At 49.3% G+C, this 14365-nt stretch overlaps 1 protein-coding gene across 1 annotated transcript; it reads left to right on the forward strand.

Moving 5' to 3' along the window:
• Window positions 1–876: 876 nt before the first annotated feature.
• On the forward strand, window positions 877–1776 carry LOC115317797 (N-acetyllactosaminide beta-1,3-N-acetylglucosaminyltransferase 3-like). Its single transcript, XM_040212783.1, has one exon. The coding sequence runs from the start codon at window positions 877–879 to the stop codon at window positions 1774–1776; it is 900 nt and encodes a 299-aa protein (XP_040068717.1).
• The last annotated feature ends 12589 nt before the right edge of the window (window positions 1777–14365 follow it).

Raw genomic sequence — 14365 nt, forward strand, 5'->3', positions numbered from 1 at the left:
AGCGTTGGCAGCTGCGGTTAATGCACGAGAGTTTGTGCCGCCGAGACTTGTAGCATCGGCTGCGTCTGGACCGAAGCTGAAACGAAGTATAAAACCTTTGTCTGTTGTCTTCGAAAGCAAAGAAGACGACACGAAGGAGCGAGCCGGGAGCCATCAGCAGGATGATGTGAGACCACGGTGTTTCTTGCACATTATTAGTCTTAGTTATTATGTATTTTCGCAATCATATTTCATTTTATTTACAACTTGAATGCCACTAGTCCTTCCATATTTGCGATACTTCAAACCATCCTATTGTGTGAATCAGTGCCTTAAACCTTCGAATGCATGTGCCTTATCTCGCTAGAAATACAACGTTAATGGGACAATAAACCCCGGGCCCTGCAGAAAGGCATAAGCCGTTCTAGGCGTTCCGGCAGTGTCACATCCCATCAATCTGAATTTGTGCGATACACAACACAATGTTAAGGGAATGATGTGCATGCTCATTAAAAACGCGTTCTCATAAACATAATATTTATTGTGAAGGTTGAAGCGCGCTAAGACAACGACGATTAGAATAATCTAAGCACCGATATACTGCCACACTAAACATGGAGTTCCAAGTACTTACGTTATAACCAGTGACAAAACCTACTGACACTGAATATGACAGTGTACCTTCTAAAACATATTGTGTATATCATCAATCTATAAGCTCTCTCCATAGATTCCGGCTGTTGACTCTCCCAAACGCTTTGTGGGAAAACAGATGCATTGTATGCTTCAGAGCGCATGCGGGATCAAAGATCTGTTGTTATTAATCCCATCTTAATATTATATATCTCTCGCAGTGTAATCCGGAAACTGGCAAAGTTCAGGCCGTCTCCCCAGGCAATGTTCGCTGTGACTCTCCTATCGAGTTGCGCCACAATTATGGTCGTCCAACTGTTTCCAGTCGCGCCACTACTTCACCACTACCCAAATCAGCTGTGCTGCGAGCCCACCCGAGTCCTTATAGTAGTGAAGACATACCCCAGCCACAAGCCACTCAGACAAGCCATCCGGGAGACCGTGGCCAGCAAATCTGTGACATCCGCGCTTCCCTGGAGAGTCCTCTTCTACATGGGACACACAGAGGACAAGAAGATGTCGACCTTCCTGCGGAAGGAGACGAGGAAAGGAGACGTCCTTATCGCCCCGTACAGCGCAGAGTCGTCCAACATTATCCCGATCTTCATCGAGGCAGCACGATGGATCGTCGAAAATTGCAGCCCGCGGCTGGAGTACGTTGTCCACATCAACGATACGACGTTTCCCGATCTGCTCGGTCTGCACGAGTACATCGGCAAGCTCGACGAAACGGACAGATACTTCCACTGCGACGACCAACATTTCGTTCCGGTCCGGAGGCGTCCTGGAGACAGATTTTATGTCCCTGAAACGCTTTACAGAGATGCGTTCCTCCCAGCGCACTGTGAGCCAGATACCTTTCTGGTTAAGTCCGGATACCTGAAGGCGTTGGTGCTCGCTTCAGAGGTGATACCGCAGTATCCTCTCTTCGGTCCCTACGTCACGGGACACCTGACCGTGCTGGCCAGGCTTGGGCATATAGATATCTCCAAGAGGATGGAACTGGTATCCGTTCACCCTGACTGGGACAGTTGCGCACTGTTTGTGTCTGGACTCGTAAATGCGTCTTTGTGGAAGCAATACTGGTTCAATAGGTTGTTAGAACATCGTCATGTGACGAATGTTACGGCCATTCTGGCAAGAAAAATGTTAACAAGTACGTAAACGAAGATCATGTTTGTCTAAAAACAAACTAGTCAATGTCATATCTAGAAGTTGATGCCATAAAGGATTGCCTATAAACGTTTATACTTCTACACTGAAGTGCGTCCTAGTTTTGCAAACGGAGAAAGCTAGACCTCTTGAGCAAATCTGATGGACCCTTTTGAAAATTACGCCCTTGTATCGTCTAATGCCCGAGGCCCACTAGAGCGACAAACGGGAACGAACGACAGTGACAAGCCTGAAACACATGCAGCATGCTCGCGATAGTACCTTTGGCAGGCGTTTAGTCGTTCGGTGCTCATGAAGTAAGCACGAGTGATTGCAAGCCTGCCAAAGTTACCCTCGAGTGCATGATGCTCGTGTTTGAGCATAGCCTGCTTTATTCTAGAGAATCATCCAAATCGTGAAAGACTCTAGTTTCAGGATTGAAACTAGAGTCTTTCAGTTTCAGGATTGAAACTGTCGTTAGTTTCTGGGCGCCGCTCTAGTGGGACTCGGGCATAACTGAAAATATTTCACAGCGGCGTGAGCAAAACGCACCATAAAAATGTAGAGTCTATGAGTTGTGTAGACCGTTTTACTCGTTACAAACGTCAGCCCCAACTTGCGTCCCACGTGACTTCAGGTCACTCCGTTTTGGCAAGCTTGCCTAGCTTGCTTATGTCACCAGTGCTAGAAATCATAAATGCTACACAGGAGACAAAGTTGGAGGTTTAGCGAGGGTCTTAAGGCTATATGATCTAACGTCTTGGAAAAGACAAGTTGACTTACAAGAATATTCGAAAAATTTGAAGAGATCTCTTGCTCCTCGGTTCTTTTGTCATTCACGTGGAGAACTGGTGGTTAAATGCTTCATAGACGTTTTAAACAGCGGTACTCAGAGTGACTCTGTTCCTTATTTTTATGTACCGAAAGTTTGCTTGGACGGCATAGAGTAGCTTTATAGGCTCCACTTGCAGAGCCAGAGCATCGCGTTCCTTTTCCTTTCGCCACCAAGTTCGTATCGGCGGAGAAGCGGTTACTTGCCCCGAGGTGGATCCAACGGCGTGCGGAAGAGCGACCTTGCAGGCGCGGAGTTTGGAGCTGATCGTGTTTCTCGCCTTGCGTTTGCGAAATATACATCCTAAACTAAAATGAAACAAATTGGAAGGTTCCTTGACTGTTCAACATTTGTTGTAGCCACTGGAAACAGTATAATCGTGTTGTTTTATAATTCGTGCAATATTTTAAAACATGTTTTCAAAGTATGGGAAGAAGACGACAGGGAGGACGATCGCGTAAATCGCGAAAGTAGCGCTCACGGAGTGATACACGAGTGGCACATCCGGGCACTTCGCACCAGAAAACAACGCGTAGCTGTGGCTTGTGAAAGGACGTCCTTTTCGTCGACTACTACAATCTACCGAAGGCATAGAGAAAAACAAGAGACAAATAACGGAACGACGGTGCACGCACGGCTTGTCACCGCACTATATCTTCTCTGCTCCACACGCCGCAGCACGCCGCCTCACAGCCACGCCATCAGCGCGTCAGGGGCTCTTGTGACGGTCGCTTCCCGCAGTGCGGCCTTGGATCCAAAATGGCCGCCTTGGGATCACCATTGCGGTACTCTGCTTTGCAAGCGGAGCAGATACAGTTACTCTATAAGGTCAAAGACTACAAAACCGCCTAATGGCGTTTGCAAAAAAAAAAAAAAAAAATGTGGGGTGTATGTAAGTTTAAATAGCCTAGAACTTAGTCTGCCTCCGCGGGCGACTTCTCTCCCGGCTGTAGATGAGACATTTTGCCAGAGCAGCACCACCGCTAGCCTGGGGTTTTTAACCTGCACCACGCAGTAGTGATACACGACCGCACGCCGGTAGGATGATCTGCCAGGTCGAAAAGGGCAGGGGTGAAGATTGAACCCAGGATCCTTATGTTCTGCAGCGAGAGCTTTCGCTCCACGTGCTCCGAGCTGGTGTGCGCTAGCCTAGTAGCTCATTTAGTGGCTCTACGCTAGCCCACTCGGCCACCGATCCCCCTTTGGCTTTTGCAAAAAAAGGGGTCTATACAGTTTTTTGGAACTGAGTATTATTACAGTGTACTAGAATGTGTTGGGACCAGAGCGGCTCGCGTGCATGAGGCATGTAGCAACGTTACTGGATCGGACAAGTTCACAAGCTCCGAAAAAAAGGTGACGCGCTGCCATTCACTGCCGTGTTGTGGCGCTCGTGTCCAAGGCCGCCTAGAGTTCCTGTATAGCCCGTAGGGAGCGTATAGAGGAACTCTAAGCCCGCCCGACCCCTTCGGTCTGGCTGGCCTCGGTACCCGTGGACTGGATACGCCGTGAAACATCGTTTTCGTGTGGATTCACAAAGTGTATTACTAAGTACTGTTGCCAGTGTGTCAATGTCCTGATTGAGAAAACATTTCCTGGGACTTTTGAGGCAAATTTACGCTCACCGGGCATTAGTTTTCGCACTTTTCTGACATTTGGCACCAAGGCAAGCAGCTCGGAGAAATGGCTGCGTCTATCGTTCGTGGTTTCCTGCACATGGACCATAGTGTCTTGGTTGTCTGCGGACTACAATGCACTCAACTTCCCTCTTCTGGTGTTCTGTGTTTGTGTCAGAAGTTGGAGCGTAGAATGCTTCATACATACCAAAGCCACATTAGGAAAGAATGAAAATTTGAAGGCGTTTTCGTCATTTGAAAGAATCGGGCTGTTTTTGTATTTGTATTCGGCTACGTAGAGGCCTGCTACTGTTGAAAACAACTCAGTTATTCCTCTCGTGTGTTCTTTACGTGTGTGACAACCTCGCTCCCTTGCGTGTGTGTGCCATTTAGGAGACGTGTGACTAAGGGATAAGAATTCCAAGACATCACTTCCAATCAGCTGATCAGCGCGGATTCGTGTGTGTATATCCGAAGATTTACGTGTGAACGTGTGGTATATATTAGAACCGTTATTTTACAGTACCTGCTACAGCTTCGCGGCAACAGTGCACGAATTGTGAGACACCACCGTTGGCTATGTAAAACGAGTTCATTTGTGTTAGTGTATGCATGCTCCATGTGCTTGACAGCAACATGCTTGTTGACATGTTTATAAGCTCGCGTTAATTTAAATTCGCTTTACATTAACTACTATTTTCTTAACGTTGCAGTTGTCCATAAATGATAATGTTGTTTCATAGATCTCGTGATGTTTCTGCGATCTATCTCGAGACAAAATAAAGACATTTTGGCTACACTGAAAATGCGATATAGGAAGGTGGGAATGCAAATACCACTTTTGAAAACTGCAATGCCTCTTCGTTGTAACACAAATGCTCTCCTACGCGAGATACATTAATCGAGAGATGGCGGAAAAGGTGGCTGTAGCAAACAAGAAAGCTCGAACCCTGTGATCGCCAACTACTGGTCTTTTCAGTCCTGGTATTCTGCATTCTGCTCGCCATTTTTTTCCATGCAAAAATAAATAAACGTTGCACAGTACCCATCAGCAATTTTAGCCTTACCGACGATTTGTTGTGGTAACAAATAAAAGTCAGAAAACGTATTTTGTTCGTTTTCTTGTGACAAGTGGGAGCGTTTATCCTGAACTGCAAGCGGCGCTGGCAGCACACGCCAGCCCCTGTTTGTGGATACTGGTAATAGACGAATATGAGAGACATCAACTATGATATGAATCCTGGTGTATTTTAATATTACACGAACATAGAATCGCGCTGGGAAGCCAGACCCAAAGCTAGGCACTCAATGATTTCCCTACACACTCCCTAGGCGGGGTGTACCCCCCCCCCCTTTTTTTGTGTTTCTGAAGGCACATTCCTTAATACGCGATGACCCCTCTATTCTCTATGCCCTCCCCCCCTAAGAACTTACCCCCCCCCCCCCCCCCCGTTTTCAATACCTGGGTAAACCTAGGGTGCCTACATGTCTGTCTGTCTCAGGGTGAAGACATCCATTGTTGCCCTGAATGTGCCAGCGCGTGACGTTCTCGCGCACTCGGTGCGTGACTTGGGCGGTAAAATGGCGTCTACGCATTAGCCAAAGCTACGCGCTCGAGCTGAGTGACACCGGATCGCGCGCACTTCAAAATGCATAAAAAAACGATCGGGCGAAAAATGGCTGAGATGTCACCACTCACGCAAAAGAGCGCGTGTGTATGAAGGCACTCTAGGTAAACCACTGTAGGCACCCATGCTGCCATCCGATGAATTATAGAGTAAAAATCAAATAAATCGATAGCGTGCATAATTACAATCGTGACTGCAGTAGAATCTACTTGCAGAGTCCATTTTTTAAAATGAAATGCGGAAGGGCCGCCGACGTACCGCCGACCGCCTGATTTCGTAATGAAAAGCCAGCGTCCCGAGCTTGCCCAGAGCTTGGCCGGCCTTGCGGACAGGGCGGGCTGCGACGACAGCGACACCACGCTGGCGCGAACGGAGGGGGCCGGCTTTGCGAAGCGCGGCTAATGCGGAGCTTGTCAAGTGAGCTGATCTGGTAACGTTGGCGTGTAGTGCAGATCGCGATATACTCCGTTTCACCTTATGTTGTACCGAAGAGAAGGCTAGAAGCGCGAGCTCATGGCGTTGGGAGCTGCTCTTAATACACGAGAGCTTACGCCGCCGAGATTTGCCCCAGAGCAAGGACCTCGCGCTTGTAGCCTTTCCTGCGGTGCATCATAAGGTGAAACAGAGTATAGATGTCTCCACCGACGCATCGGCAGTAGGGTCAGTATGATAGTGGTTGTGCACGTGCACCGTGTGCACGCGCACGTGCAGCGGCACGTGCGGACTGCGACGACTTTCTGCTGACCCGTCGACTGCAGCGCCGCGACTGTTGTCTACACTCGCAGTCTCGCAAGTTCCCATTGTCGACTCGTGCCGGTCCAAACACAGCCCAGCATTCTAGTACACTCTATTATTATATCAGTTATAAAATTGCCAGCTTGTTGGTGTTTTTTTTTTTGTTTGTTTTCTTGCGGTACGTTATTGTGCAGTATTTTCAGATCGACCGCAAGAGGGCGTAATTTTTAAAGGTGCTATGTCCTCGTTAAAAACTATTCCTAGCTTGGATGTCCTGAAAGGGATATCAAATGCTTTACTAAGGGGAATGCATTCCATTCCTTGAAAAAACAATATAGCCTCGGCGCGGTCAGGTTTTCTGGGTCGAATGGCTGTACGTCCCGCATCCGTGAAGTTTCCCCCATTGAATTAAAGGTAGGGTGCCTACATGTCTTTCTGTCTCAAGGTGAATACATTCATTGTTGCCCTAATTGCGTAGCGCGTGACGCTCTTGCGCACTTGGTGCACGACTTGGGCGGTAAAATGGCGTCAATGCATTAGCCAAAGCTACGCGCTGGAGCTAACACCGGATGGCGCGCGCTTCACAATTCACAAAAAAACGATTGGGAGGAAAAATGGCTGATATGTCACCACTCAAGCAAAAGCGCGCGTGTGTATGAAGGAACTCTAATTGGGGGTAGAGTGCCTTCATACACACGCGCGCTTTTGCTTAAGTGGTGACATCTCAGCCATTTTTCCGCCCAATCGTTTTTTATGCATTTTGCGCAATCTTGTGTCACTCAGCTCGAGCGCGTAGCTTTGGCTAATGCATAGAGGCCATTTTGCCGCCCAGGTCACGCACCGAGTGCGCGAGAGCGCCACGCGCTGGCACATTCAGGGCAACAATGGATGTCTTCGCCCTCAGACAGACAGACATGTAGGCACCCTAATTGGGGGCAGAGCCGATTGGGGGGCTTGGCGAGAGCCATCTATCGTCGGGGAGGTCTCGGCTATCGGGCGGTAAATGGTGATGATGATGGCGGTGCGTGGATCTTGATTTTGAGGTTGGCTTTTTCCTTCAAAGGCATTGCCCGATGGGCGCGCCGTTGGCCGTTTGATTGTGTGTATTTTTATCTGTCTTATGTTATTTATACATATATACGCGTATAAATAAAGAACACAGCGACGACAAGGTTGAGAGGATGGCACAGCGGGCGACGGCGGTGCCTCAATCTGAGCCCTGGCCGGGCCTCGGTTCCTTGGAGGCGGCAGCTTCCACTTGGACTTGGCTACCTCCTTGGAACCTGATGCGTCGACCCCAGTGAGCAACAGCGCCATCATGTTCCTAATGCTCCTTCATGCACCGATTCAACGGCGTGCCAGATCCCCGTGGCTCGCTGCTGACCCGTCCAACCCGCCTTCACGACATCTGGACTTCCGTGAATCGGACTGCCATCGCCCCCAATATCAACAATCCATGTCGTCGTTATCCATGCATGTACAGGGTGTCACAAAAGAAAATTTACACGGTCTTTTTCACCGCAAAAATAAACTAGGCATCGTCGAACGCTCATTCTCCGCCCAAAGGTAGAGCTAGAGGTCACAACCAGATGCCAAAGTTTCAGCCCGATCCGATAAATCAATCAAAAGTTATAAGTGATTTTCTGAAAATTTCAATGGGATAATGGAGCCCATTTTTGCCCGTTTTCGGTTTCTGTTGCCATAGAGCCCCATGTGTTTGAAAACTCCGTCGGCCGCCATTTTCCCATTGAAAATTTCAGAAAATCACTTATAACTTTTGATCAAGTTATCGGATCGGGCTGAAACTTTGGCATCTGGTTGTGACCTCTAGCTTTACCTTTGGGCGGAGAATGAGCGTTCGGCGACACCTAGTTTATTTTTGCAGTAAAAAAGACCGTGTAAATTTTCATTTCTGACACCCTGTATATATTCATCACATTATCATGGTCACTAGACGCGGCACCGCGGGCCTTCATGGTACGAGCTGCTGCCTTTCCGCGGTGCCGCGGCTCTCCAGAGCCAAATAAATAAAGACTAAAAACTAAGGACTAAAGACAAAGTGCTTTGCTGACCAAGAGACGGTAGCGCCTTAAAAGAAAGAACAATCGTGTTTCCTCGTTTATAGACGCTTTGCAGCAGCTGTGCATGGACGCCGCCATAACTGACCTTCAGTTTTTGTTTCCTCTTATTTCGTTTATTTCACTTCATCATTACAATAGCAGGCCAGGTTATTGCCATATTAGATTCAGCTGTGTCCTTTTCTAAAGCATCGGCCTTTGTAGAGGATCGTCAACTACCGTTTCAGTTTCTCGGCATCTCGGTAAGGCAAGAGAAGGTCAGCAATGGCGGCTGTAATTTGGCGCGTGTGTAAGTGTAAAGGACACAAATTCCAAAACTACACCATAGCATAGTGGCGGACTACCCCTCCGTCAGGGCTGGATTTGGCGCTGCAGGCGTTCTGTCTACGGCAAATGAGCGGAGTGGAATGCATTCACCCTAGTAAAGTATTTGGTGGAAGCTTGGAGTCCTTGCACCGGTGCTGAAGCACGTGACGACGACGTCATTTCTTATTTTGCTTTGGAGTTGAAGACGAACAAGTTGAAAAATCGTTTTATGGCCCTTTTGAAGGGACGCCGACAGGGTATTTATGCACGCCAAGGTTTTTACAGCGGAGCTGTTATAGGCTAGTTTCCTCAGGATCGTGTCCCCCGCAAAGAAATAAAGACACTGAACTCTGGACACCTACCGCCATCTATGAGTGATGGCGGCAAGCCAAGTATCTGATTGCCGCCGTCGCTCATAGATGGCGGCAGCCTTTCCACTCTGGCTTGCCGAATTGCGGAGGTAGAAGATGATGGTTCGCTGAGGAACACGTGTCCTCGCAGCGCTCCGCTCAGCTTCTTTCAAAATGCTACATCCGAACAACATTTCGGGTTCCGTGCCCTCAACGGAGGACATGGAGACCACCCAGGCTCACCTCACCCCCATAGTCGCCCCCGTGGCGACCCCGGCTCTGCCCAGCAAGCAGCCCGAAATCACTACCCTAAACTTTACTGGCCCGCCGGGCTTTCAGGTGGGCAACATCAAGTTTGAAGGCGGTTCTCCCCCCTCCACAGAACAACTAAATCAAACCTTGCAGCTCGTGCGTAACGCCCTCGTGGATCTACCTCAAGATCTGCAAATCCAAGCCCTCCAATCCGCTATTGGAGAACGATTTTACATTCAAGTCCGTCTAAAAGAGACACCATCAAAACGTCTGACCGAACAATCGTTAGACAAAAAACGCAAGACTCAGACGAGAGTGACCACCCTCCTTGGCGGGCACGACAAAACGACAGCAAATGTGCCGCTCGTCCCGGCAACAGTGCTAGACACCTCTATGGAGGCATACCCCACAGATAAGTCCACACCAGATGACGCAGAGCCGGTGCAACTCGACCCAGACACAAACGGCGAAGACTGGCACACGGTTACGTACAAAAAGAAAAGAAGGCGGAAGGAATCTTTAGTTCCCCCTGACTCCCTCAACACCGGGGGCAACCCGCCGGCGAGAGCAAAGCAGCCCAATCGCTGGGAGTTCGAGTACAAAATACGTCTTACGCACTCCCAATCATCTATCAAACCAGTCTTACATCTGCTCGAAATGCAGCTCACTCCAATCTCAAAGGACTTTACACTACACCTGATCGAGAAGAGTAACATAATCTCGCTTCGTACGAACTGCAAGAACGTGGCAGAAGCCGTGGAGCAAGTTACTCATTTTTCCCTCAACTCCCAGCAAGTCCCTGCCCAAGTCTTCCGGACCTACGGCGCCACATACACGAAGGGGGTCATTTACGACATCTTGCCACTGGAAGAAGACCCGAAAGACGAGACACTAAACTCGGACCTTGAAAGTGACAAAATACGCCTAGTCTCTGCACGACGATTACGGAAATCTAACACGGCCGTCCTCACATTCGACGGCCTGAAGCTCCCGCGCTCCGTATTATATGGACGACGCTTCATGAGAGTTTACCCCCACAAGCCAAAAGCGGTTACCTGCGGCAAATGTCACCGCCTCGGACACAAGCAGGACATATGTCCTTACCCAGCCGTTTGCCCGCGTTGCGGCACAACCCACTCTACTTCAGCCACGTCTGGCCAAGGCCCTAATTGTCCGTCTGAGGTACCCTATTGCCAGGGGCGCAAAAAGACGGGCCACCTGGGCACAGACCGTCTATGCCCTACCTGGCTACAAACCAACAAAAAATGCGCGAAGAAGTACAAAGGTATAAGGAACAGCACAAACAACATCAACAGCTACTGCAACAGGATAAACGGCCCCCACCTACATCTTTTTTTGAATACCCGCAGCTCCCCTCTTCGCGGAGCCTGGAAAGAACCATTGCAGCACACAACACGTGGGCAACCCAGCCTCATCTCGACCAAGCAAATCCTAAATTACCTTGGGATTCAAGAGTCACCGACATGCAAGAAATCCGCAATATGTTCAGGGCTCTGAAAGACGAAATTGAAAGAGTTTCGACTGCTCTGAACGCTCGTATGGACGCGGCCCTCCTTGCCGAGCAAGAGTTTAACAAACGGTTACAACAGCAGCAACAGCAACAGCAGCAACACCAAAGTTTTTTTCAACCAAATCCCGTCCGTCATTAACCCCCCCAGCCCGTCGCCAAATGATCAGGATCCTTCAATGGAATTGCCCCGGACTCGGTCAACGAGCGGCGGACGTCCGCACCGGGTTCCTCGAACGTCCTGATCAACGCCCTGACGTACTTCTAATCCAAGAAGCCAATTCTGTTGCCATTAAAATTCGAGGCTTTACCTCCTATGCGTGCCCCTCTATCTCAAAACATCAAAGTGGCCCTCGTTTTACCCTTTGCGTGAAACCAGGCTACGCGCTAGTGTACGTTCGTACCGACTGGCCGCAACATCAAATTGATCTCGCCGAACACTGCAACGAAAGTCAAGAAATAGTCGCGGTTCGTGCCACTACCATTAAGAACAATAATGTGATCTTCGTCTCGGCATATCTTCGTCCTGGGGCAAAGCGGACAATCGATCACGATTGAATCTCTTACATTCATCAAATCTATCCCCAAGAACAGAAGTTGTATGGAGGCGATTTCAACCTGCATCATCCAGCCTGGGGATATGCACGACAAACAAAAGAGGCGGAGCAGCTAATGGAAAGAATGACGATGTGTAATCTCCATCTCATTAACGTGGCCGGGATTAAGACCCGCATGGCAGCCTGCGTAGGCCAGGGGGACACTTCTCCCGATCTTACGTGAACCTCCAACGTCTTCTACCAACATCACGTCTGGAAATGTCTGCCCGATACCCGGGGCAGCGACCACTTTCCAATCGAAATACAATTTTCCCCACCCGAAAGCCCTGCCACGCACTCGGTGCCAAACGCAAGGTTCACATTACTCACTGGGATCGATTTCGCCAAGAGCTGGTCAACAGACCAAACCCTGAAGAAATCGAAGAAATCGGCTGGGAGTGCCTCAAGGCTCCGTTCTATCCCCGACACTTTTTAATATCGTGATGACCGCCCTGCCGCACGCCTTAGCCGAGATTTCCGATATCGGCTTCACCCTATATGCCGACGACCTGACGATCTGGGCTTCTCACACCTGCAGCTTAGAAAAACAGGAAAAGGTACTACAACATGCACTGGACGCCGTCGAGGCACATCTTTTCCGGGTGGGACTTCGTGCCTCCCCCGAGAAGACCACTTACGTCTGTGTCGCGTCCAAAAAGTATCGTGATGCTCAAGTAGCGGAGCGACTTCATCTCGTCTTGGCCGGACGACGCATTAGTCCCTCCCCTTCTGTGCGAGTGCTCGGCATAGCAATTCGAGAGGACGCTGCTGTCGATTCCTGGCTTGAAGAGACAATAGAAACTTGTAACAAGCCACTCAACGTCATCCGCCGAATTTGCAGCTCTGGAGGTGGTTCTTCCGATACCATCGCCAAACGACTGTACAAAGCACTCGTGGTGTCGCGAGTTTGCTATGGAGCACGTCATTTTTGGCTCTCTAAGGCACATTGGACCAAATTAGAAACTCTCAACAACCGTGCTCGGCGCGTAATCACCGCACTTCCACGCTTCACCCCCCTCAGCACTCTGAGAGCAACATCTGGAATAAACGACATTCGGGATGTCGTCGAGACGAGAATGAGCGCTCACGAAAAGCGACTACAACACACCCCCTCAGGCCGAGGCATTTTGTCACTTTTGGACAAGACGACCACCAAACTTCCGCGCTATCCAGCCACACTCCCTCCGTGGGAAGATCTGGCTGACATAACCACCACCCGCCCACTGCCCCGAAAGGGTGATGCTGAACAGCTCGCCCGTCGAGGTCGCGCACACATAAAAACGGTTAACAGCTGGGACCCCGCCTTTTTCGCTGCCGTATACACTGACGTCGCCTGTCTCGAAGGTCCACAACCAAGGAAGACAATTGCGGCGTTCTTCCTCATGAGCAAGGCTGCATACCACGATGTCATCCCTCCCTCCTCCTCGACCAAACAGGGAGAACTCCACGCCATTTGCTTGGCTTTAGCATCAGCCCAGGAAGCTATGTCCTCCTCCACATCGTGGAGGAGGACATAGCTTCCTGGACATAGCGTGAAGCGTAGCTTATTTAGTGGCTCCATATTCCGTTCACCCATAAGCTCATTATGAAGCAAAACCTACAAGCGCGAGCTTGCCCGCGCTCCTGCCTTTCAGACATGCATTTCTAGAGCGAGCGCTCGTTTTGCGGAAGAACGCTTCAAAGCACCGTGCATTCCGCACCATCACGATTGCCCATCTTAGCAGCCTATTATGTTGAATTCGTTCTGAGCATGCGCTGTAAATATCGCTCTCAAATATGGCGTCCAGTGAATACTCCCCTAGACCTTTCAAATGTTTATAAAATCACAGTCCACCGTGCAACCTCCACAGCCCAGCTCGCTTCGGAAAGCGAGAAAAGCACGCGCCCTACGCACGAACACTCAAGATGGCACCGGCCACACGCTCCTTTTTGAAAAGGTCTATAAAGCCGTTTTGGCGGAGTAGCCAAGCTGGCTTGTGTGGCCAGTCTACAATGCGAGCTTTCGCACCCGCAACTTTTACATTTACGGAAAAAAAAGAGGAAGCTCACAGTTTACCAGGAACAGAAGTTACAACAATCGACGGCGAAGAAAACAACGTTTGCACTTCGAACAAGGTTGCAACCTAGTGCTTCGACATGAGGTGAGATTTTTGTATCTGTTTTTTGCCCTGTAACCGAGACGTGGGCAGAGGCCAGTAAATTATGACAAACTCATTGGTAGTTTATCATTCGTAACTATAAAGAGCCAATCAGCAAGAACAAAAGGTTAATTCTTCATTTGTCTTTAAAAACCTTGCCTGGCACTACACTGAAAACGCTGGAAATGCAGAGACAGACTGCTTCATCTTTCCCTAGCTTTAGCTTAGATCCGGCATTATGATGGTAAAGCGTGTGTGATTAATTAATACACAGCTATCACGGTTCTGTGGACCATCTTGTCTAGAAATTTAGGGCTTTCATAAGCCGAAATGTCAAGGTAAAGTAACACTTGACCATCTTTCGCCTGACTCTGGGTATCGCGGCCCTGAATAGCCGAACGTGTGCCAAAGTAAGGCTTCATTGCCCGGCAGTCTGTCTTTCACCTGTCATATTTGTGCCTATATTTCCATGCAAGTGTCAGAATTCGGCTTCACTGCCGGTCGTTCGGTCGATACGTGGCATCTTCCGCTCAAGTCTAGCACTT

This window comes from Ixodes scapularis, unplaced genomic scaffold, assembly GCF_016920785.2.
Source record: "Ixodes scapularis isolate PalLabHiFi unplaced genomic scaffold, ASM1692078v2 PGA_scaffold6__148_contigs__length_123643588, whole genome shotgun sequence".
Lineage (NCBI taxonomy): Eukaryota > Metazoa > Arthropoda > Arachnida > Ixodida > Ixodidae > Ixodes > Ixodes scapularis.

Bases quoted from the DNA above. Each gene is read 5' to 3' on its own strand.
- LOC115317797 (XM_040212783.1), top strand. From the start codon at position 877: ATGTTCGCTGTGACTCTCCTATCGAGTTGCGCCACAATTATGGTCGTC.